At 41.1% G+C, this 25925-nt stretch overlaps 2 protein-coding genes across 3 annotated transcripts; both read left to right on the forward strand.

Annotated features, from left to right (window-relative positions):
- Positions 1–3372: 3372 nt before the first annotated feature.
- LOC143414413 (uncharacterized) lies at positions 3373–5209 on the forward strand. The gene has a single exon (XM_076878714.1). The coding sequence runs from the start codon at positions 3527–3529 to the stop codon at positions 4319–4321; it is 795 nt and encodes a 264-aa protein (XP_076734829.1). The 5' UTR covers positions 3373–3526; the 3' UTR covers positions 4322–5209.
- A 15175-nt stretch (positions 5210–20384) lies between these two features.
- On the forward strand, positions 20385–25925 carry LOC112434303 (kelch-like protein 10). 2 transcript variants are annotated; one of them, XM_076878708.1, is made up of 5 exons: positions 20385–20616; positions 21704–22184; positions 22597–23211; positions 23931–24080; positions 25471–25925. In XM_076878708.1, exons 1-5 carry the CDS (start codon positions 20465–20467, stop codon positions 25831–25833), a joined length of 1761 nt encoding a protein of 586 aa, XP_076734823.1. In that variant the 5' UTR covers positions 20385–20464; the 3' UTR covers positions 25834–25925. The 2 variants fall into 2 exon arrangements, with proteins under 2 accessions (XP_076734823.1, XP_076734824.1); XM_076878709.1 differs by having other exon boundaries at positions 21704–21953.

Here is a 25925-nt window from a genome sequence, read left to right on the forward strand (position 1 = left end):
GGCGAGAAATTTGGATGTAGTGATGGATGCAGACCTAAACTTAGAAAAACACATTAAGACAATAACAAAATCAGCTTACTATCACCTCAAGAATATTTCAAGGATAAAAGATCTGATGTCTCAACAGGACCTGGAAAAACTAGTCCATGCATTCATCTTTAGTAGGCTTGATTACTGTAACAGCATCTTTACAGGTCTACCTAAAAAATCAGTCAGACAACTACAGCTCATTCAGAACTCTGCTGCTCGAGTCCTCACTAAGACCAAAAAAGTGGACCACATCAGTCCAGCTCTGAGGTCTTTACACTGGCTGCCTGTCCGTCAGAGGATAGACTTTAAAGTTCTGATGCTGGCCTATAAAGCTCTGAATGGTTTAGGACCAAAATACATCAGTGACCTCCTGACCCAGTATGAACCTTCCAGATCCCTCAGGTCATCTGGATCCGGTCTTTTATCAGTTCTCAGAGTCAGAACCAGACACGGAGAAGCTGCATTCAGCTTTTATGCTCCTTATATCTGGAACAAACTCCCAGAAAGCCTCAGATCAGCTGAAACACTCAGTTTATTTAAATCCAGGTTGAAGACTCACCTGTTCTCAGCTGCATTTGAATAAAGCACCAAATCCACACTTTTAAGCTTAAATTTCAAAACTTACACTAACTACTGATCTTATCTATTTCTGATTTTATCTGTCTTGATTTTATATACTGTTTTGTTTGTTTGTTAATTAGTTAAGCTTAAATTTCAAAACTTACATTAACTACTGATTTTATCTACTGTTCTGATTTTATCTGTTTTGATTTTATATACTGTTTTGTTTGTTTGTTTGTTTGTTAAGTGGGATTAGAGCTCTGGGTAGCTCCCCAGCTGGGTCTAGACTGGGTCTAGAGAGTATTTTAAATTCGGGGAATTTAAAACAGAAAGTAGCTCGTCCACATAAGGACTGGTAGCTCCCCTTACGATAAGGGTTCAGATCGCGCGAACAGGTGTGGGATTAGAGCTCTGGGTAGCTCCCCAACTGGGTCTAGACTGGGTCTAGAGAGTACTTTAAATTCAGGGAATTTAAAATAGAAAGTAGCTCGTCCACAGAAGGACTGGTAGCTCCCCTTACGATAAGGGTTCAGATCGCGCGAACAGGTGTGAAATGTGTGTGTTTAGTTAGTTTGTTTGTTTGCTTGTTTTAATCAATTTTAAATCATGCTTTTTATTTGTTTTTGTTTCTAATGTCTCTGTAAAGCACTTTGAATCACCTTGTTGTTGAATTGTGCTATACAAATAAATTTGCCTTGCCTTGCCTTGCCTTGCCTTGCTTACCTTCAGGGTCATACGTCACATGAAAACCAAAATAATTCCAAACGCCAGATCTGAATGAGGGTGGGGGAGGTTCATGTTGCAAGGAGAGCTTAACTTCTGTCTTGCTAGCTTGCCCTGCGCTCTTCATTCTGACTATGCTGTCTGTGTTGAGCGCTCAGTGGATCTGCGTTCGACTACTCCGCCTAGGCTGCACTGTCGAGCGCAGATCCACTGAGCGCTCCACACAGACAGCATAGTCAGAAGGAAGAGCACAGGGCAAGCTAGCGAGACAGAAGTTAAGCTCTCCTTGCAACAGGCAAATTGACCCTCATTCAGATCTGGCGTTTGGAATTATTTTGGTTTTCATGTGACGTATGACCCTGAAGGTAAGCGAGTCATGGACTAAAGTAAAACAGTATGTTGGATGTGCCACGCAATGCTCAATTACATGGGTGTGAACTAGTGTGTTAGCGCAGTTAGCTCGTTAACGTGTTGGCCGTCTAGCCCCATGCACGGAGCGATCGGCGGTAGCTCGTTAACGGAGATTTGCCGTGTTGTGGCGTTAAGGTCATTTGAACGAGATTAACCTGAAAGCACTAGTGGGAACACAACGAATATGACTGCACATTTACACCGACATCATCCTAGTGCAAAGACAAAAACAACAAGCATGCTACTAACTTTAGCCGAGTCATTTAGACAGCTGTTAGCACATGATTCTCCTTATGCTGCTGAGAATATAGCCCAGAAGAAGCGGATAGTATAGCTTTTATTTTGGAAAGAGCCATTTCTCTGTAATAAACTCTCTTTTCCAAAGATGAGTGATTCCTCACCAATTCCTCTGACATCGTCTTATTAATCGTTAGCTTACTATGCAAACATGACAAGTGAAATCTCCCGCAGCTTAAACATGTGAGAGGTTGATCGCGCAGAGAATCGCTGAGCTTATGTGAGTGCGCGTGTAAAAGCATTTCAGTTCTGCTGAGCCAAATAAGACAGGTCAGGGTGAAGAAGTGACAGCCAAATAAAAGCTTACCACAAAACGGAGAAGTTATGACAAATCAGACTATAAGGCAAAAAGAAAGTGCAGCTTTATGGTTTCATGGACAAAATAATTTCTGTGGCTGCAATATGACGAGCTATATAACCAGGGCTGCACATAAGTGGTCCACAGGTGCGCATTCGCTGTCAAAATAAAAAACGCGCACAAGGGTTAGGGTTAAATTTAAAAACTGTACTTTTGAGTTAAAATATATATTTATAATTTTAATAAATGACAAATTAAAAAGGCATGAACATTTTTTTTGTATCGAAAAAATATCGAACCGTGACACCAAAGTATCGAACCGAACCGAACCGTGAATTTTGTGTATCGTTGCACCCCTAATATATATATATTGGGGGTGCTAGTAGGTGTTAGGTTCAGGGAATTTACGCAAATTTGCACGGGGTTAGTAAATCTAGTGGTAGGGACTTGCACCAAGAAAAAAGTCAGTATTTCTAGTGTTAACCATAATGTAAACCAACAAGAGGCCACCAGACAGGAAAACATACAAAGAGACTTTAAGAGAATGCTAACTGCCCCAACAGTACTGACCTAAGCCTAATCTTAAAAGTAGAGAGGGTATCTGTCTTCCGAATCCAAATTGGCAGCTGTTTTCACAGAAGAGGGACCTGAAAGGTGAAGGTTCTACCTGCCATTCTCCCCAACTTTCAGGCAATGAATGGTTAATCTAAAAAATAAACAAAAAAATACTGCAGTGAGTGTCCTGTAAAGTTTTTAACTAATTTTAAATAAACTTTTAAATGTTTTGTGCACTTTGATTAAAAATTTTCAGGGATACGACTTTGTTTTGTTTGATTATATATCGTCTTTATTTTCTCATCGTAGATGGTCTGTTTATATTATTTGTAGAGTTTGTAAATGAGCAGCCAAAATGGTTTTCACTGAGTCAGCAAAACTGTTTCTCCCCACAACATGATTTTCATTGGTATATCTAAGCAACATGCTTACCATGTGGAGATTTGCTAATGGTTAAGGCAAAAAATGTATGCTTTTTGATCTGTCCCTTCAGATTTTCCACAACATGACTGTAAGGATGTGGAGGGGCTCACAAATCAGCAGGTCTGTAACCAGGAGAAGAACTCCAGTTTAGGCCAGGAGGATCCTTCACAGATTAAAGGGGAACAGGAGGAACTCAGTACCACTGAAGAGGAAAAACCGCTTGTACTAATGCAGGAGACTGCAAATTTTCCATCTCGTGAAAAAAGTGACCACAGTGAATCAGAACCATGCTGTGACCAGTGCCTTTCTCACAACTCTTCTGACACAGATGAGGATGAAAGCAAGGATGGTAACTCACACAGAAATAAGTCGGAGCAAATCGTATCAGGCTTGTCAGTTCAAAATTCCAAGACAGCTAAGTTATGTAGAACCTGTGGGAAAAGATTTATTTGGAAGTCAGACTTAACTAAACACATGCGAATTCACACAGGCGAGAAGCCACATTGCTGTAGTAGTTGTGGGAAAAGATTTACTAGGAAGAGTCACTTGAATATGCACATGCAAATTCACACAGGTGATAAGCCACATTGCTGTAGCACCTGTGGGAAAAGATTTACTAGGAAGAGTCACTTGAAGAGACACATGCAAATTCACACAGGTGATAAGCCACATTGCTGTAGTAGTTGTGGGAAAAGATTTCATGTAAAATCAAATTTGAAAACACACATGCGAATTCACACAGGCGAGAAGCCACATTGCTGTAGCACCTGTGGGAAAAGATTTACTGTGAAGGGTCATTTGAATATGCACATGCGAATTCACACAGGCGAGAAGCCACATTGCTGTAGTAGTTGTGGGAAAAGATTTCATGTAAAATCTAATTTGAATATGCACATGCGAATTCACACAGGCGAGAAGCCACATTGCTGTAGCACCTGTGGGAAAAGATTTACTAGGAAGAGTCACTTGAATATACACATGCGAATTCACACAGGTGAGAAGCCACATTCTGTATTACTTTAGTACAGTTGAAAATGCATTTCGGAAACCATCCTACATGCTAAGTTTCATTCTTAGAAAATGGTGATGGCAGATCACATAAACAGTGTTTGGATCATTTAAAAATGAGCATTCGGAAAAAAAAACTTCATTTTGAAAAGGTTTTCAGAAGCTCAGTTTCTTTTTTCACACATGGACAAGAAAAAGTGTTTGTCTCGCAACATGAAATGTTTGCACCTTTATCACATTTTCTGACATCATTTTTTATTGTTTATGGGCTTTGTCTTTACTGAAGTTTCTTCATTTTCTTTGGCATGGCCTCAACAGTGCTTGAGATATTTTTGGGTCTTGACATAAAAGAACTATTTCTCAGAATCACACTTGGAAATATCAGTTTAAAAAAACTACCCGTGTACATGCGGTAGCCTTTATTGAAATCAGTTTTTTCTCTGAAGTTCACAGTTTGAAGGTGTTTAAAGCATGAGACAGTTTACTAACTGTACACTGTTCGCTAACTTGCACACTGCCAGAACTCCTGTTGGGATTTTGTTTTTGTTTTTAATGAATTTATACACTAGATTGACATTAATGGGAAGTGCTTTGTAGATGGAAAGGGAATATTTTAGGGAATGACAATGTTAGGCGGTTGATTCAAGTTCTCGTATTGTTTGTGACCCATATACTTAGGTCATTTATTATTCATATTTTTAACATAGCTTGCACTACTGTTATGTGAACACCTGTTGATACCCAGCTGTTGTTTTGTAAAAGGACCTCAGAAGAGTCCCGGGAGTCTTCATCTTTATTTATCTTGATTGGTGTTTGGCCTGCATGTACTTATGGCGAACACCGTAGTGGGCTTTTCTTTCTTCTAAATCTTTGTTAATCTTGTATGTTCAATAAAACTGTTGGCATCACACTTCACTCATCTCCTGTAGATTTTGTGTTTTGGTTTCAATTGTGTTCCAAAAGCCTGAATCAACATCTTTCCAGCCTATAGAAATTCTGCAAAGCCTTTAAAATTTGCGACCCCACAATCCTGCTGCTCTTTGAAAAACTAACAGTACTTCCAAACGAGCTGTTAAACAGGGCTTCGTGTGATCTGCCTTTTGGTGATCAACTGGTCAGAAAGATTCAACGCATTCAAGTGGATAATCATGCTAACTTCCTTGATTCTTGTCCTCACTTTCCAGGTCCTCAACGGTACTCCATCAATGTCTCCTGAAGTTGTGTGTTTCAGAACAAAAGTGGAGCAAATAATAGCAAACACTGAACACACACCTCCCCTGTCTGCCAAGAGCATGTCTAAGACTTTTCTATACCACCATCAGTGACGTGAAGACAGATTGTTCAATATTAGATTATTCTGTTATTATATGTTACCTTATATATGTAATCAAAGTAGTTGAATTAGAATACTGCTGTAGATCACATTATACCCTTTAATATAGAGTGTGTGAGCTGTATGTAGTTTAGTTCTCATTATACTTTTGAGTTAACAGAACATATTCACATATTAGTTCATTAGATAAATGTGCAGAAATGAAATAGAAGTTGATTTAAGGAAAAGCAGATGCTGGCTTCACGGTGCAGTTGAACGCTGGCAACGCGAGAGCGAAACACGTCCGTAGGTTTGGTTTATGATACGGCGTGTTCCGGTGGTGCGGCCGTGAAGTGCAGTAGTGGTTGGTGCTAGTTTTAGTACATTGGATAGAGGTTTTGACGGTGGTTTGTGGCGTCAGTCGAGTTTTAAGGGCTGCGGTCATAATACAAAGTAAAATTTTAAGTACATAGAGCAAAACCTGGTTTATGATGTCAGGTATAACTTCGGGGATGCAAGCATCACTTTTATGATGCGACTTTGCCCCGTTGTGGCGGTCATAAGCGCAGAGAAAGGGGTATTTTGGTCTATGGTGCAGTGTGCTTTAAGAAGATCTAACAGTTGAGCTCAGAAGTTTCTGTGTAATCTTCCACTGATGAGGAACGCTCTCTGTGTGTCTCACTGATGGTGTAACGCGCTGTGTGTGTAAGGCGCGCTCTGGCTATGTGTGAGGCGCGCGCTGAGTGTGTTTCTGTGTGTGAAGTGTGAACACAGTGACAGTGACGGTTGATGTGTTTGATTAGGAGGACATTAGAGCAAAGACACATTTTAGGATCAAAGGTTGATGCCTAGTGTACCTGTGGAAATAATTTTGCCCTAGGAGTGGCGACCCTCCTGTTCGTGGACGCGCGGCCAGGACCGGCGGCGTCCGGGTGCCGAGGTGGTGACTTGGGGAGGTGAGGGCCCCCGCATAGCTACGGAAATAACACTGGAACGGCCGTGTAATCACGGGTTCACATTTATTCCGGACTAGAACAAGACACATTTTGCGAACAAAGGTTGAGTCTAGATTAGTAAAGAAATATAAAAAGGTTGAATTCCTCGTTTCAGTGGTTGAAATTGTTGTGTGCCTGTCCCCTGACGAGTGTGAAATTAAAATAAAGAGGGAATTTGGAGCCACATAGAGATAGACGGGCATAATTGGGTGTATTACTCTGTGGTGTAATAAAAATAAAAAGGAGAGATAGTAAGAGGTGTGCAGTGGAGAATTATGGAGGAGTACAGAGAGGAATGTGTTGGGAGACTGGCGTACAGTTTACGCTGTCAAGGTAGGCGGGTTGCCTGCTTATCTGTTTAACATGTGATGAAAATGAAATTAAATAAATCTCTTAGTGTGTTAATACAGGAAGCTGCGGACCTGGACCAACTGCCCCCACAAGCACAGCGGTCGAAGCAAAATTATAGGTAATGGGAACCACACCCAGCACGAATCAGCAGCTGTGAAAAAGACAGCAGCGAGGAGAGAATTAGAGGAGAAATTAAGAGAAGTTTTAACACATAAAATTGGGGCCAACGGACTTGTGGAGGTTGGGAAGGCGTCCGGAGCATCACAACAAAAAGGTGAAACAAAAACACACAAGCAGAGAAATCTGAGAGAAAGGCTCCTTTTAAGGTAACGCCTAGTTTGAGAAAAGATAAAATTAACCTGCTTTTATACAAATGCACATACACGCAATGAAGAAACAGCTTACACTCATGAACACGTGAAGATTTTCCAGCAAGGTTAAAGAAAAATTAACATACTTAAATGATGAAGTCTATACATTACTGACAAAGAAACCCTCTGGGTTGCAGGACAACAATTTAACTAAAAAAAAAAAAAAAAAAGAAGGAACACTGGTCTAACCAACCAGGCAAGACGCAACAAATTTAGTGGTAAAAAGAGTCAAATTGTGACATGTTTTCTGTTGATTGATTAATAAAAGTGATTACTGAATGAAAGAAAGTTCCTTTTTTGGGCTTTTAAACATGATCTTAAGAATTTTAATATGTACTTGTGTTGTCCTGTCAACTTGGTGGGTTAGGAGTTGATTATATCGGGAGACAAAAAACAAAAAAAAGGGGGAAAGAAGGCTGACACAGGGCCTGGCCCCATTGTCTCCCCTCTGAATAACACAGCCAACACAACATCATTTTCCTGTTCGTTTGTTTTTGTTTTTTGTTTTTTGTTTGTTTTTGTTTTGTTTTGTTTTTGTTTTTTCTATATATATTTAATTACAGGCTGCTTTGCCGGCCCTGAAAGCCGAGGCTGACTGGACTCCTGCTCTCCCCCATACGTGACACTGACCAAATGCTGCAACAGCTGGACCCACAACAACGACCTGAGAATGTCAACAGACCTGCAGGAATGTGATCTCATGCAGCCGAGACGGAGAGCACTAAACCTAAGGCCCGTTTCACTACACGGGGGAAAATTCCCAGACTGCGTCAGCTGACAGAGCTGTGACGAGACGCCCGCCAAGCCCGAATGAAAAGTAAGGCCGAGCGAAAGAATGCTGACCTTGATAACTTTGCATTCACACTGTGCAGGACAGTGATGGACCAACACGGATGATCGGGTGGCGAAAAAGGGCGTGACCGAGACAAGAGGAGTAACTGAGGACAGAAGGCACCTCAGAATGGACAAAAACACAGAAGAAGATGCAGGTTTCACCTGCGGTGAACATCGACACTGGAGAAAGGACTGCCCCAATTGGGGTCAGAACCAGGACGGACTGAATTTTGAGCAGCAGCAGCAGCAATGGTCGCAAACAAACTGAAAAGGAGGGGGGGGCAGGACCCCAGGGCACGCTTCAGGCCGTGGTTTACCCAGAACACCAGAACAGGAAAGTGATGAACACACACACACACACACACACACACACACACACACACACGTCTCCAAACACACAGATTCAGAATGAAGTGAAATACACACATGAACACGTGCACTCGTTGAGTGAGTGAGAAATGACACACACACACATATACATACACACACACACACACACACACACACACGGGAATGCTGATTCACTGAGAAGTGATGCACACACATACACATGCACACGCTTGTGCAATGAAGAGTGATCCACACGCACACACACATACACGCTGATGCAATGAAGAATGCTTTGCTTATGCTGATATGCAAAATGCTGCACACAAACATCCCAATGCATAATTTTTATGAGGAGCCATTGATTACCATTAAATACTTAGAATGTGTTATATGTCACCCAGAGGGCATTTATGTAGATTTTAGGAATAAGGTCTAAAAGAGCTTGGTTATGAAAACAATGTCTGTGCGTGATGTCTGTTTATGGCTCAAGGCCTTGACTGAATTCTTTGCTGTGCTTCACACAGCCCTGATGAGGAACAGTGGCACAGAGTGAAAATGATGAATTAATAGTGTAAGTTTAGGTCGGAGTACGGCATTTTCTGTGATTGAGTTTTAATTCAAGGAGGAACAAAAGGTGTTACGGCACCTGAGGTTCTCATTCCCACACAATATTGTCCCGGCAGGAAGCAAAATATTCCTGTGAATTTCTGGTTGATTGTTTGGTTTTGTTTAGCGCTAGCTTGATTTTATCAGTGAGCTTTGGCTTGTGTTCTTTCTCCTAAGCGAGAGAGGGATAGTTTTATGCTTGGACATGTCTGCAACGGGCCCTAGTTTATGTTATTGTTATTAGTGTTTTATTGGTTACGTCTGTTTTCGTTTTTGTTACAGCGCACTGGAGAAAAAACATCTGAGAGGTGTGATCCACCGGTGGTGATATGGTGATATGGTGATATGTTGATATTTTGTGAGTTCATGATTTAACAATCAGCTCTTTAAACAAGGCCTGAAAGATTGAAATTTAAAGCGCTATAAAATATTCTTACAAAAACAGTTGCAAAGTGTGCTTCTCCATGATTGTAATTGGCTTGGGAGAAATTCACTTATAGGGAACACTGAGAAGTTCTGAGTCTAAAAGGATTGCACCGAGTCAATCCGGCCCAAAAAACAACAAGGAATTGTTTTCCTTTAAAATGATGACGTCATCTTGCTGGTGATGGACGCTCGAATAGGTTGCGTGGGAGACTCCATTATCAGCAACATCTGGTATGAATGTGTATGGAGGTATGCATGTGAATGGACTGTGATGGACTGACGACTAAAAGCTTTGACTGACTTGATACTGAGACAATGACTGCACCAACTTTAGGATTCGTAAATGCCAATAAACAATTCATAAACAATTCACCCAGCCGACAAGAGAAGGGTGGATGCTTCGCTTTGTTTTGTTTTGTTTTTTCAGGAGCAGGAGGATAAGAGAGACTGGAGGAGGAGACTCTAGCTTCACATAAGTATGAACTGCAGACTTAACACTGTGGTTGCTGATTTTGAGTTACCGATGTTTGCATTAAGAAAACTGTGCTATATTAGCTGTGTTTTGAGTAAGGTATCATGTTATATTATTGGGAATGCCAAATGCTACAGTGGAGAAGACTTTTGATACCACTCATGACTGGAATATGTTACTATTAACCACAGCAGGCCACTGTAAAAAGTCAATTAAATTTTATAGAGGAAAATCGCCAAAATTGAACAATACCTATGAATGACTGGCCACATTCAGAATAGAGATATGCAATAATAAACATTGGTCCACGTGATTTAGGTTCTCACTTGAAATAGTAAGTTATTAAATGTAGAATATAATCGACAGGGACATTTGATAGGATGTGGTACTGAAAAAGAACAAGAGCAAAGTAAATAAAGACAATATTGTGTTTAGTTTGGATAAATTCAAATTAAAATGTACCATTACACTCAGAGGATCAATATGAAATAAAACATATGCAAAATTTGTAGGAAGTACATGGCTGATAACTGTTCTGTCCTGAGCGTTTGTTTCCAGAGCACCCACTTGACCACACCAACAGTTTCTCGCCACCGAGGAGGGGTACTTGCAAAAAGAATAAAATAAAAATCTGAGTTTAACAAAACAGTTTGAATGTAAATATCAAGCTTACCTTTCTTTTTCCATGAAATGTGCTTGTGGGCACGCCAGCCATTTTGAAAAGGTGGGCAAAGCAATTGGCAAGGCCACACCCCCACACATGTGATATAATTTTAAAGGTACTGTTGCCCTCTCTAAGAAACATCAGGAATTAGAGGAGTGGCAAGTAGAGTATGCGAGCTACAAGCAAAAACTAAAATGTGTACTACAGTGTGCAAAAATGAAATACTGGGTCATCAGGGGGTCATGAGGGACATTTATAAAACTAAAAGTCCCACTAACCTTAAAGTGCACTTGAAAAGCCCACACAAGAAGGTTAACCTAGCTTACCTAGAAGACCTCATCAGGGGGAGCACACTCCCCCTCCTTGAAGAGCTCACCCACTCAACCCGCATCCCCAGAAAACAGCTAACCCCAGATAAGGCAGCGTGATGTATCCCGAGACAACAGGACTGGGACATCTAAATAAAGGTGTGAAACAATCGCCTTCAAAAGGTTATCAATTCACTTCAACGAAAATTAGGACCACACGGTGCGGCAAGAGTTAATAGTTATTAGTCTCAACACCCAAGGATAACCAGAAGAGCATGACTGATATGATGGAACTGGGATTTTGTTACACTTAATTTTTGCAAAACACAAATAAAACTAAATTGAAACTAAGGATTTTCAGAAAATAAAAACTAAACTAAACTAGCAAACAATTGGTAAAAACTGATTAAAACTGATGAAAATTGCAAAACTATTACAACCCTGGTCCAGACTAAGATGGTGTTGGACATCTTCAGGGCAGAAAAGGGTTGGTGTGACCAAGGTGTGGTTTGGCTTGTTGTATGTACATTTCAAAATGTTACAGCTCTGGATGGACCAGTTACCAGGGCATGGAAGGATGACAGACTTTATTACATGAGGAGAAGGGACATTTTCGGGATCGAAGATCCTCAGGGATGACAAGGCTGGAGCAACGGTACTCGAGAGAAGAATTTCTGATACTTTCTGAGATATGATGTCACCAACCTTCTCTTTTAAGTGTCTAGCTCCAATGAATTGACACATGGGAGTGTGTCAAAACGGGGGAGTTGAGTTTGAACATAATATGGTAAAACTTAAGCATATAATGGGTTAGACTTAGAGATGACTCATTAATTTTTGATTTCTTTTACACACACATAGATTATGATTAGAATAAGTCCTGAACATAATATTTTGAACCAAATTTGAATCATTAGAACAATAATGGATAACAATATTAGATTATCAAGGCTAGGGAGAGAGGTGTTTTGGTTTTCTGTCTCTTGCAGAGAAAGGAACAGACACCAGACGGGGACCCGGAGATGTGAGGACCCTTCACAGCAGGGACAGATGTAGGGACTGCCGAGACAGCAACTGGGGTCAAGTGTCATGACGTTTGGGCTCCTGGAGAAGATGGATCCCACAAACACAGCAATAACCATGAAGGGGTTGGCGAAAACCAGGAACACCAGACCAACGAGGTTCAAGAGGCTCTTGGCAAAAAGGGGGACACGCCGGTGACCCCAAAATACACAGATCTTTGTTTGAAATCGGGGCAGAATAATCCCCAGAACTGTGCAATGACTAAAGGGTGGTCTAACCCCGGAGGTCGAAGAAAGAAGCTGAGAATCACCCAACTGGAAGACACTGGTAGCTGCAGCAATAAAAATAAAGGTTAAAAGCTCCTTAGACAGAGGTTCTAGTCTAAGTACATTTGAAAGGTATAAGGGGGCATTAAAATGGGAGTGGAAAACTGGAGCACCAAAATAAAGCTGTGGGAGAATTGGGGAGTGATGGGAGAGTCATCTGTAACTGCTGTTATGGTTGTAAATCTAACTTTGCTTGCATCTGAACTGCGTGAACACAGAGGTCATCCCACATATGGTCCACCCGTTAAAGGGGGACAGAGGGCCTCAGGATCAAGAAAACTTGGACCTTGCGACCCTGGAGTGCATGTTGTAAGTGATCTCTTTCAGAGATCAAAAGGGGGAATTATTAGATTATTCTGTTATTATATGTTACCTTATATATGTAATCAAAGTAGTTGAATTAGAATACTGCTGTAGATCATATTATACCCTTTAATATAGAGTGTGTGAGCTGTATGTAGTTTAGTTCTCATTATACTTTTGAGTTAACAGAACATATTCACATATTAGTTCATTAGATAAATGTGCATCACTCTGTATCCTTGATCTGCTGGGAATGTGTTACACTGTTTTCTTGACATGCTTAATTGTTGAATCATGAAGAGAAGGTTGTAAGCAGGAGACTCTGTGTCTAAAGACAGGGGAGATAGATAGACCACATTCCACACCCCCACCTTACAGAAAGCAGAGAAACAACTGCCGAGGTCATAACTTAGGCGCTGTAACAGAGAAAAAATGTGATGTTTTGGCTTTTACGACTAGCTGGGGGCCACTAGAGACTATAAAAAGCTGAGCAACCCGTCACCATTTTGAGACATGTGCCTGACCCTCTGGTAGCATCTCTCCCGTCCGGACGTTGTAATGCTCTGACTGTTGAATTATATGGAAATAAATGATTGTTGATTGAGCATTGATACACCGAGTATTGTCCCTCCTTCAGCCCAAAGATTCAAAGAATTGGGAGAATTCAACATCAAACAAATATTTTCAGATTAAGTTAGCCAATTAAACATCAAAGTGGACTTAATTAATGCAGTCAACAATTCCTTAGGAGGTATCATGGCTCGTGGGGTGAGCTGTGTGGAATTTAACTAGGACCCAAGATGCTGGCAGCTGAGATGCAGGAGAGTTTTATTGAGAAGATGGAGATACAAACAGAAACGGCGGAGGTGTGTAGGAAACTAAGCATAACCTAAACTGTAGAAAACTAACAAAACGAACCTGAAGCGCTAACTGGAGACCCGGGAACATAGAAATATGCAGGGAGGAACACAGGTTGACACAGGGAATTAACGCAGACGAACTAGCAACAGGCAAGAGAACACACAGGGCTTAAATACACACAGCAGTAACCAAGGGATGGGAGACAGGAGGGGAACACACCTGGGACAAATCAGAGCTGACGAGACAGGGGAAACGTAAACTGACCACACTCACATGAGACAAAGACCTTCAGAATATAACAGGAAACTTACAGACACAAAGAACCAGACAAGACACTGAACTCAACAGACAGACTCACAAGCAGACACAGTAACACCATGGACAGACAGTCAATAAATAAATGTTTAATAAAAAATGTCATGTAGGCTATTACAAGTAAACTAGTGTGAAATAAGAGGACTGTTGATCAGCCTACGCTGTGGAAAGCTGTGACTCTGTCACTGACACGTGTGGCATGATGGATGCAGTCATGCTGGGAGAAGCTACGTGAGTGCAGAAACCTCTGATCACCAGACGATCACGTGGTCATCAGTTTTCAAACAGCTCATTGCAGTTTTATAAATCATCTTCAGAGGTTATTTGAACCTTGTCTTTGCAGAGACCTGCAGACCTGAGGCAGTAATGCAGTGATAATGACCAGCACACAGTGTAAGTCATGCTGCAGCTGCCCTGAATCTACAGTGTTGGTTATTCCCACCATGTCTCTATGTTTCTGATCCAGTGTGGACGAGCTCTTTATTCAGTCTGAACTGGTTTTAAAACTAAAATACAATTGATTTGTTATTCATAGATTTTCAGATTTACTCTTACACAAAAAAGTAAAACATTTTTGTTGCCAGATCACACGTATTTACTTCCAGTCCTGAACAGAAGGAAATCGTTTTGATGCCTAAATGACATTTTATGTTCAGTGACAACCTGGTGTGCTTGGGTCCATGAATGCAGTGGTGTCGTGAGTGGGCCCTGTTACAGTCGTCAGTGCCAGCATGAGGTGTCAGTGAATATATTTACACATTACTTCATTTAAAGTACGAGTTTGTGTCTCTGTCCACAGGCAGTCAACCCCGGCTGTGTCCTGGAGGATTTTGTGCGCTGGTATTCACCTCGGGATTACGTAGAAGAGGAAGTGGTCGATGAGAAGGGCAACACGATGGTGACGGGGACACTCAGTCCCAGGATGAAGATCCCAGGCAACATGTGGGTGGAGGCTTGGGAGACTGCCAGGGTCACACCTGCACGACGCAAAAAAAGACTTTTTGATGACACCAAGGAGGCCGAGAAGGTCTGAAGCAGGTCGTTCGTTTTGCCGCATGCGTGTTTTTAAGCCAAACGTGTTTACTAAGTGGATCACAAAGTGTTTTCATGAATGTTTCTGCTGATTTTCAGGATCAGCTTCTGCCATGGGACCGTTTTGGCTCATGTATGTTGAAGCATTTTCACATGTTGATGAAAAAGGATCTGATGCTGTCACACACGATGTTTAACTGACACACAGCAGCTCTCTGTGGTGTGATGGTGTTAAATGAAGAACAACTTTAAACCAGCTTCTATTAATGATCCGGTCGGCTTTATGGGAAAGGGACAAACAGTAACTGGGGTTAGTTGTTTCCTCACCCAAAGAGGGTCCTGGATTTGGACCCGGGCAGGTCCCTGCCAAGCGTTTGCATGTTCTTCCTGCACATATGAAAGCAGAGCTCGGAGCTCCAGTTTGCACCATCACTGAAAATGTTGCCTGTCTTTTAAAGACATTGTTTATCCAAAAAGAGAAAGTTAAAAATAATGCTCACTGATAGTCTTATGACAGATTTAAAGATCTGGGTATGACCGGTCCCTCTGTGAATAACCATCATAGAGAAAGGTCACCGTTTATCTGGAGTCTTCTTCAGAGGCAGCCTGTTGGCTGTGCAAAAATATTCTGTTGATCTGAAAGAGCAAAAAGAAAACAGAAGCCAGGAAGACTAAACTTTTTGGGGGTTTGTCTTTAGGTTCTGCACTACATGGCGATGCAGAAACCTGCAGACCTGGCCCGTCACCTCCTGCCCTGTATACTTCATGCAACTATTCTGAAGTTGAAGGAAGAAGGTAAGTCCTCACCGTTTGGTTGAAAAACACGTTTATATGAAATAAAATCAGGGAAAATAACTCTGAGCCCACAGCAGGTAAATTACAGTAAGACCGAAATACAAAAAACTAAAGATATTAAAATAAGTACTAAGAAAATGAAATGCAACCCGAGATGTTAATGCAGAAAAAAAACCAGAAGCTGCATCTTGGACGCTGCCAGCATAATGCACAGGCTTTTGACGGGGCTCGCACACAAACACAAAGCAGATGATGAAGCATCACCAAATATGTTTCTGTTGTGATATTTTGATACCATGGTAGTAGAGCTGGGCGATAGAACGATAACGATATGTATCGCGATATAACTTTTACTCGATAGAGAAATTAAGCTATCGCGATAGACCTCGCCGCTCTTGTCCTCTTAAAATAAAAAAATTAAAAATTTTTTTTTAAAAAAGGTCAGCCAATCCAAACTAAGTAGCGCAGAGCCGAACCAATCACAGCCGCAGCGTCACGTCGCGTGACTTGTTCAGCACAAGTGCCAAGCCGCACGTGTTTGTTTGGGAAGCAGCCAGCGCGTAATGGAGGAAATGAGTGTGCCGACTAGAAAAATCAACCGAGCGTGACCGAAGAGAAAACAGATGATGGTTCCAATGCCGGAGAGATTGTCGAACGGAAGAGCCATAGAAGTTCCGTAGTGTGAAGGTATTTCGGCTATTTCAAGTCTGACAAAAAACAGAGTAGCGTGCACTGTAAATTGTGCCGAAAGCAAGTCTGGAAATACAATAAACTGGTGCATGCGTCACACTGTGCGCCACGTTATTGTTTCGGTGAAATGAATTTCTACAATACTGTTAATTCTACTCTCTGCAGTGTTTAAATGCTTACATATACACACAGTTACTGTCCCTCCACACATACGACTCGGTTCTGCTTCTATGCCGCAGCTTTGTTTACTTTTTCCCACCGAGGCTTCTAGACTTCTGATTGGCCAACATTTCTGCACAGTTAGGAATCTAGCGCCACCTGCTGCTTTGGCATGTTCATAGCAGCGTTTTTCTTCATTTCTGCCTTTATGTGTGGACGGGATTATTTTTTAAAACGAAAACGGAAAATCTCCGTTTTCAAAAATACCCGTGTACGTGTGGACGTAGCCTCAGTCTCTGACTGGAAGCGCTAATTCGTCATTCGGCTTTTGTCAGACTAAAGTAACTGTTAAAACTCAAATTCAAATTTCAAATTCAAATTTTATTTGTCACGTACACAGTCATACACAGTACGATATGTAGTGAAATGCTTGGACAACTGCTCGTGACCTAAAGAGAACAAAAAAGGAAAAGGCTATGAATAAGATAGGAAATAAATATGAAAAATTAAAAAGGGTAAATTTAACTAGGAAGGAATAAAATATAAATTAAGGTTAAAAATGAAATAACTGTACAACACAAATTAGAATGAAGGGTAAATTTAACTGGGAAGAATAAGATAAAGATAAATATATAAATTAAAGTTGAAAATAAAATAACTGTACAACAAAATACACAATATAGAACTATATAAGAATGTATGAAGAAATCTAAATATAAATAAATATATACACACTAACAGCAGCTGTACAAGTATTAACCGGAAATGAAGAATATAGTGACCAGTGTTGTGCAAAACCAAAGTCCAGAAAGTCCAGTGTGTGTGTAAGAACTGTATGTGTGGGTCAGGACTGTGTGGTGGTGTGATTGAGAGACCGTATCGCCTGCGGGAAGAAGCTCCTCCTCAGTCTCTCTGTGTTGGTCTTCAGGGAGCGGAATCGCTTTCCTGACCTCAACAGAGAGAACAGTCCGTTGTTGGGATGGCTGAGGTCCTTCACGATCTTCCTGGCCTTGGTCCAGCACCGCCTGCTGTAGATTGAGTGCAGGTCAGGGAGCTCGGAGCGGATGGTGCGCTCAGCTGACCGCACAAAACTGTTTGAAAAGCTCAGCTATACAACAAGGAGAGATTGAGAATTTCCTTTTAGTTCTCAGTTTATTTGATATTGACAAAAGTTTGTCAGTTTTGTCTGTTCTTCTGTAAAACAAACTAAGATTTATTTTTAGAATTAATATTTTGTTTCTAAGTGGAATTGACAATTTAGTCTGTTTCGTTTGTTCTATTTTGAAACTTAAACGCTTCAGCGGCTGCCTTTTGTGTAGTTTGCAATATTTGCCTTTATTTATCTGAAAAAGTCTCATGTTCCTTAAGTACATCTACCCTGTTGAACTTATTATGGGAAATAAATATTTAAATAAAAACAAGCTGCTGATTATTTCACATTTTACTTGTGAGCAACGGCACATTTAAATCTTACAAATATAGTTATTTGGCTTATATCGTGATAGATATCGTTATCGCCTGAAATGAAAAAAACATATCGTGATATGAAAAAATCTCATATCGCCCAGCTCTACATGGTAGCATTTACAGGATATTGTTTTTGATGATGTTATACAAAGGACCCTGTTTCTGCAATGCCCTTTGTTTGAACCTCATCTCCTCTTGCTGTGACCCCATGGGCGACTTCCCTTGGCCTGCTGGTCTGGAAAATCCAACAGTTCATCTATATGTAAAGAAGGCACTTAAACTGGAACAGGCATAGCTGCTTGATCCTGCCGTGGAACAATAGGACGGGGTGCAAGCTCTCATGCTCCCAGGACGTGGGGGTGCATTCCTGGAGTGCACACCAGGCTTGCAGCCTGCTAAGGATCACACACAATTGATTATGTGCCTCTGGGTATACATGGTTAAACATTTCCTAATGCAAATAACTACATGCAGTATTCTACCATGTGCAAACTTATATCACTAAAGGATTCTAACTGTCTAGTGTTTAACGGACCTTTCAAAGGTATGTTGAGATTATAGAAGGCCCCTTTCAGAGCTAGGGGGAACTTCCTTATATGGTTGTAACTTGAAACTTGTTGACACACAAACCCTTCTGCCTATAAAAACTGCTGCACAAAGAATAAACTTTGAGTTAGTTTGGGATGACAATTTAGAACAGTCTCCGCGTCTTTTTGTTCTTCCAAACTGCTCCCGGTACTCCGGCCGGTGCCGTAATTAACCGTTGATCATGCTTGAGAATATTTTAATTGTTATAGGAGGATGAACTCTGATGATGAAAGCCCACGCCTCAGAGAAACCCGGAATGGAGTTTCTTACAGTTTCCAAACCAAAGAAGATAAGATGAAGCATACCTGCGCAGCGGTGGGTGATGAGGAGAGGCCGCAGCGTGTCTGTCTTAAAGTGCAAGTTTGTGACAGTTTAAAGCTTAACAAGCTAAGACGCCAAACATCCAGAGCACAAAGACAAGTCAGAGGGCTTTTTCAGACACACACTTCTAAACCGTCGTGCTCAACAGTGTCTCTGCTAAAACTGCGTCTGTGCTCTACCCCTGTAAAGTTGCCTATCGAGTGCTTAATGATAAGGTGCATGGTAGCTGCTTTCCTCTGCAGGTGGATGAAGCCACTGATAGTGACAAAGGAATGACTTCTCTGGTGTATGCCTTATACCAGGGGTGTCAAACTCAAATACACAGTGGGCCAAAATTCAAAACTGGAACAAGGTCGCGGGCTAACATTAATATTTATTGAAAAAAAAATCTTCCTCCAGATTTAAGAATGAATCTCTTCTTATGGACTCAAACAAGTTTTGCTGAAAAACTGAATATGGAACAAGCAAAGTTTAATACTAAACAATATGTATATTAGTTGTATAATACCAGTAGGCCAGCTCTAATAATAATTTGGTATGGCTTCGCGGGCCAAATGTAATTAGGCTGCGGGCCAAATTTGGCCTGCGGGCCAGAGTTTGACACCTATGCCTTATACTGTCATCACTGCCACCCTGCTGCAACTGACTGAAGCATCCTGATGCCAGGCTGAGCATGCATGACGCATGATCCCGCGTGATCCCTTGCATGACCATCTGACTGTTCTTGGTGGAAGTGACTTGACAGAGCTATCGAGATGAAGTTCTCTAACCTGTACAACAACCTGGCCTGTGGCAGTTTGCGTGTCGCCTCCACATTGCCAAAGATCACTAGCATATCCAGACACTTCCTTGGCCAGCATTTAGTGTTGATGTCTCTCCCACTGAATATGCCTGGGCAATTTTGGGCTGGCATGTTCATTAGAGGCAACCAGAACCCATTGCAGCTGGATGCTGCATTTATCTATGAATGGAAAGAAATTGCTCAACAACAGATCTGCAGTCTGTGCTCAGACAGGTGACTGCTTGCACCTGTCTGAGGTAATACTGTCAAGCACCGTCATTATAACAGTCTTGTACTATACATACAGTGTATATATGTGTTTTGTTTCTTTCTTTCTTACTACTATTGTACATCAGTAAAGTGCAGGAGCCCATTTTTCCAACTAGATAAAAGTCTAATACAACCCAAGAAAACAGCTTAGCCATGAATCACACTTTGTAATATCTGTGTTTGGATATTACAAAGTGATTTTATTAAACAAAATGGCCTATTAAGGTTAAATATGAGCTAAATATGATATTGTAGTCCATTCGTAAGAGTGTTTTGAAGTGCTTATTTTACTAGGTGACCTCTGTGAGGCAAACATACAAAATGCTGTATGCTATCTGTGAGGCTCATATGCAATTTCTTAAATCCAAATCAAATCAAAACAAAGCTTTTTTTTTATGCAATGTAAATATACATTTCAAAACAATTCATGGCAACAGTTGCCAAGTCATGATGATGTCATGGGCTCCATTCCCCAAATTCCACAGTTAGGTTTGATTTTGAACACTTCAAGACAAACTGCAGACAAAAAAACTAAGAAAAGCAGTCACAAAACTCAAGATGAGTGAAGAAGGCCAGCTGCCATACAAGTCGAGCTCAGTAAATAATGAACTCTGTTTGGAGGGACAATTTTGTGATGCAATCATCAAAGTGGAGGATGTTGAATTTCCGGTCCACAGGATCATCCTATGTAACTGTACGCCGTACTTCAGGTGAGTTGCTTACCTGATAATGTGAAGGACAGTTGACTGATTTATACCTGTGAAAAATGTAATTCATGGTCTTAGTTGGTGAAACAGTGCCAACCAAAAGGAACAGGTTGAATCATAAAACTTTTCTGATAGAAAGACTTTGTCACGGTCAACTGACAGATACACCCAAAACATAATGCAAACATTTGCAGATTTCATCATTACCTTCACAGAGCTCCAGATTCCACTTCAGTAAATGTGCCATTTAAAAAGCACTGTGAATCACTTGGTGATTGTGTGAAGTCTAATTGAAGTGTTTTATTAAGTTACATTAATATCTTCCCCACTGTTATTGAGACAGTAAGACACACCAGACTTCCTGATACTAAAAAGGTTGAACTGTGTTATACAGTTATACACTGAGCAAAAGTTTTGAGTTGCCTCTCATTTTTTTATATTTTGCTTTGAAACAGATGATTTTTTAAAAGTCCACTTGAGCAATAGTTCTGTGTTTTTTTGAAGACTTATAAAGGTTTGGTTTGGACATTTTTCACCCTTTTTAGTCCAGTGCTTGTACCCGATCATTTTCAGAGGAATGGTTTCCTCATCCTCATCAGAAATGGTTTCATGGTTCATGTAAAACCTGTTAAAACCAATAAATAAATGTTAAGAAAAAAAAAGAAAAGAAATGGTTGTGGAAGGGAAACAGAGACTGTAATTAAGCAACATGCACTGGAACTTCCATAAGGAAAGGAAACAGACTGAGGTATGCCAAATTACGCAATAACTAGACTAAATATCAGGGTAAACTGGCCCTATGGAGTTGATTTCAATATTTGTCATAGAGGTACAACAGTGAGTGTTTAGAGTTAACTTTAAAGCACGGTGGAGGCTCTGTCATGGTGTGGGACTGCATTGTGTTTGGCAATAGCTTCATAAACATGCTGCCAATGTAATAAAGACATTGAAAACCCAACAATCAAGTGCACTAAACATGTACAAACTCTGTTTTGGAGTTACTTGGAGTACTTGTGCATGACATAGTTTATTATCTTGTTGCCTCCACACCTTTTAATATTCTCTACTCTGTCTCCATCTCTACCCTCAGGGCTCTTTTCACCCACTGCAGCGACCCAGACAAACAGGTCTTCAACATACCTGGCTTGTCTTCTGAGATGATGGCACTCATCATTAACTTTGCATACACCGGCTCAGTTTCCATAACGGGGGAAAATGTAGTGGAACTTCTCATGGCAGCTGATCAATTCAATGCAATGGACATTGTGAAACTCTGCTCTGACTTCCTCGGGGAGCAACTGTGCCCAGAGAACTGCGTTGGCATTTGGCAGTTCACAAAAGTATGCTTATCACCCGAACTACGCACCAAGGCCTACCACTACATCATCAGTAACTTTGAGCAGGTTGTTCTTGAGGAGGAGTTCCTGCACCTAACTGTGGAGGAACTTGCTGACATCCTTGATAGAGAGGACCTCAATGTGTGGGAGACCACTTTGTATGAAGCGCTTACAAAGTGGATTAGCCATGTACCTGTACAACGGAAACAACACCTCACCGCTCTGTTGTCCAAGGTCTATAAACTTTCATTACTACATTTAGTTTGGACTTAAATCTTCAGCATTTAAGTCATAGATTGAGTCGATCCATCTGGGTATAAGGATGCTTTAATATCTTGAGATGTTGCTCTTTTCAGGTGTAGCCAAACCACATTTAAGAAATTCTCTTCAAGAGCATTAAAACCGTATCAGATCTCTACACACATACTATAGAATAAATTATATTTATTAAGTATAGTTGCTAGGGCTATGACTAAAAACTGTCCCTGTTGACGAAAAGGCTAATGGTGTCTGACTTTGGTCGCTCTCTTGCTAGCAATAAGAAAATTAAACAACATTAGGAGCATTATCCTAAAGAAGCTTGAGTTTACTAAAACTGATGTAGTTGAAATTCATAGTCACATTCTCTTCTGTCATCTCTCTATAGGTCCGACTGGGATTGATGACGTCAGACTACCTAAAGGACAATGTGCTGTCTAGTGAGCTGGTGGAGGCCAATTCTGAGTGCCTGTCCATGATAAGTAATGCCATCTTAGACATACATGATCTAGGAAGCAGACCCTTCATGTCTGCCTTGTATCACCCTCTTGCTCGTCCCCGCCTGCCTCATTCCATCCTGCTGGCCATTGGGGGGTGGAGTGGTGGTGAGCCAACTAACGGCATCGAGGCCTACGATTGCCGGGCTAACCGCTGGGTCAACGTAACGAACAACCTCGAGTGTCCTCGTGCTTATCATGGAGCCGCCTTCCTCAACGGGTACGTCTACTCCGTTGGTGGCTTCGACGGGGTGGAGCATTTCAACAGCGTCCGTAGGTTTGACCTGACCACTCACGCCTGGAATGAGGTGGCGCCCATGCACTCCCGCCGCTGCTATGTGAGCGTGACTGTGTTGAACGGGTTCATCTATGCCCTGGGAGGCCACGACGGGCATGTACGACTCAGCAGTGCAGAGCGCTATCAACCTGAAATCAACCAGTGGAGTCTTATTGCACCGATGCACGAACAGAGGAGCCACGCCAGCTGCACAACACTTAACAACCGGGTGGGTGAAGTAAAACAGTAGCAGAGAAATAGAGTAGGGTCTAAGGCACACAGGCCTAGAGACCTGTCAGCAACCTTTGGTAACAACCAGTTGCTAGGGGAAAATGTGTACTCCTCAGCTGGTTAGGCAGTGGTTGTATGAAAGACTCTACAGATTTCTACAGCAAATAGTTTGAGTATTTGCAGTAAGTCAGAGTACTCCATGCAAACCTCAACAGTCTGCTTACGACCAAAGGAAACACAAGGAGGCTTGTGGTGCAAAACCTTCCTGGTTACAATTTCACAGTAGTGACAGCCATCAACCTCCAGCAACCACTTGCCAACCAGTCAGGGAATACACATTTTTACAGTGAAGCGAGGTGCAAGATAGGTCACAAACTGGTTTCTATGTTCATGTTTTCAAATTTAAAAGTATAGTTTAAAAAGTTGAAAAATATACTAATATATATCTATTTTGTTTCTAACTGATCACAAGTGCATCTTTGCATTTATGTACAGTACTTTATTTGAGTTGACTTGTCAACTAAAATATAACAGATATTAAAAAAATTGTAAAACACACACATTTGTTAATTGTCATATTTTTCAGTTGGACACTTGGGTACTGAGTATCGGTCTTACTTCACAAATGATGTGGAAACATTTCACTTACAGGTAACATTGTTTCCAACTGAAATCTAAGAAATGTAAAAATTTTTAATGTCCCTTTTTTGTTTTCAGATTTACATTTGTGGTGGACTCAATGGCAACGAGTGTCTGCAGACAGCTGAATATTACAACCCAGAGAGCAACCAGTGGACGATGATCAGTCCCATGAACAGCCGCCGCAGCGGGATAGGTGTCATTGCATATGCGGATCATGTCTTTGCAGTAAGACCACAAAGTAGTGCTGACACTCACGTAACATACAAATCAAATCTGTAATGTGCTTTGATCAGCAAGGCTTAACACAGATTTGGCTGACACAGAATTTGGCTAACTTTGTTTTGTATTTATCAATGATCAGATTCCTATCCTGACCACAGGTTCAGAGAAGGCATTCTTACTCATTCTATGTATTAATTTAACTGATTAGTGATGTTTCTGCCTCTCTTTTTTTTTTCATGTGCCTCATTCCCAAAATGTTGTGTCTTTGATGATTTCACATTTCACTCAGTACAACAGAAATACTTATTCAAAACCAACATTGTCATCCTCATCGTTCCATAGAGGACATATGTTAGAGACAATTTCAAACTTATCCTGCAATACCTTTAGAAAAATGAGGGAATAAGCCAAGTGATTAGAACTCATCCTCTGGGGACGGTAGGCCTTTTAGCTGTAAATTTATCTTGCTATTTGCCTTAAAACCACTTATTTAGTTGTTTTGCAGCTGCACCCTTTGGTAAAAAGCAAAGATTTTAGTCTCACCTTCTGAGACACACTTCTTTATTTAGCTAGCTACCGTTTAGTATTTATTTTCTATTCAGACTAAGTCTCTATTCAAAAAAAGGAAAAGTTATCATCAGCAGAATGCAGTGACCTTACCCTGGTGCTGACCTCAGGGTCTTTGATCAGGCTTATAGGCACTTATAGCCTGTCAGGGCTACTTTAATCTGTTATAGGAAGAAAGGACTGGAACTCAGTGTTCCTTTTTGGACTAAAGGCAAAAGAGCTGTGAAGACATTTATACTGAAAACACAAATACTTTTTGTCGAGGGCTATTCATCTTTGTTGATAATAGCGTGGTGTAATAGACAACAGCACTTTAATAGCTGTAGTTGAGGCTTGAGTGAAAAAAGGTCTCATACAGACTTCCACAACAGCTGGCTTCTACTTTATTTTACTTTCTCCTTTTAATTCAGAAGTCATTTTCACACACCACTGCACCCTGATCTTTTCTAGACATTCCCAACAAATGCGGGCCTGTGAAAATGCAAATACTGGGACGTTAATGGGCCTTTTTTAAACAACTTTTATGTGTAAACTCCATATAACAGCATGAGAATATGTCAGGTAGCTGTTCGCTTTATCCAGGTAAAACCCTAAACCAATCAGAGTATTTCCAGTAGTCAGATCACACCTAAGGTAAACAATTTCCTTGTATCTGCTACATATTAAGGGCAACTTTGGACAATATTGCAACTTAATTCTTCCGTCACTTTCTGGAGTATCTGTGCAAAAGCAGCTAAAGACATATAGCAGGTGCATTTTCTTACAGGGGTACGGTGAAGCTGGTTACACTTACATTCAATCATTTGAGCCACGTATTTACTTTTAGGTTGGTGGCTTCGATGGAAACAACTATCTGCGCACCGCTGAGGCTTACAACCCGCATACCAACACGTGGAACCTCGTGTTCTCTATGCTGACCCCCCGCAGCAACTTTGGCATTGAGGTAATTGATGATCGCCTCTTTGTCGTCGGGGGTTTCAATGGCTTCACCACCACTTCGGACGTCGAGTACTACACCGCTTTAACCAATGAGTGGTATGAGGCGTGCGACATGGATATTTTCCGCACAGACTTGAGCTGCTGTGTGATGTCCGGACTTTCCAACCTGACTGAGTACACCTTTCCTCGTGACTTCCTGCCACTTGAAGATGTTCTGAAATTAGCAATGGAGTCAGCAGAGTCCACGTAAAATCTTTAAAGTGCAGTACTGCCATGTGTCAACATCTGAGTCTCGAACATGAAGGACTGAAATAAATCTTTAGAGCATTAAACTGCTGGTGA

The sequence above is a fragment of the Maylandia zebra genome, linkage group LG20 (assembly GCF_041146795.1).
Source record: "Maylandia zebra isolate NMK-2024a linkage group LG20, Mzebra_GT3a, whole genome shotgun sequence".
NCBI lineage: Eukaryota > Metazoa > Chordata > Actinopteri > Cichliformes > Cichlidae > Maylandia > Maylandia zebra.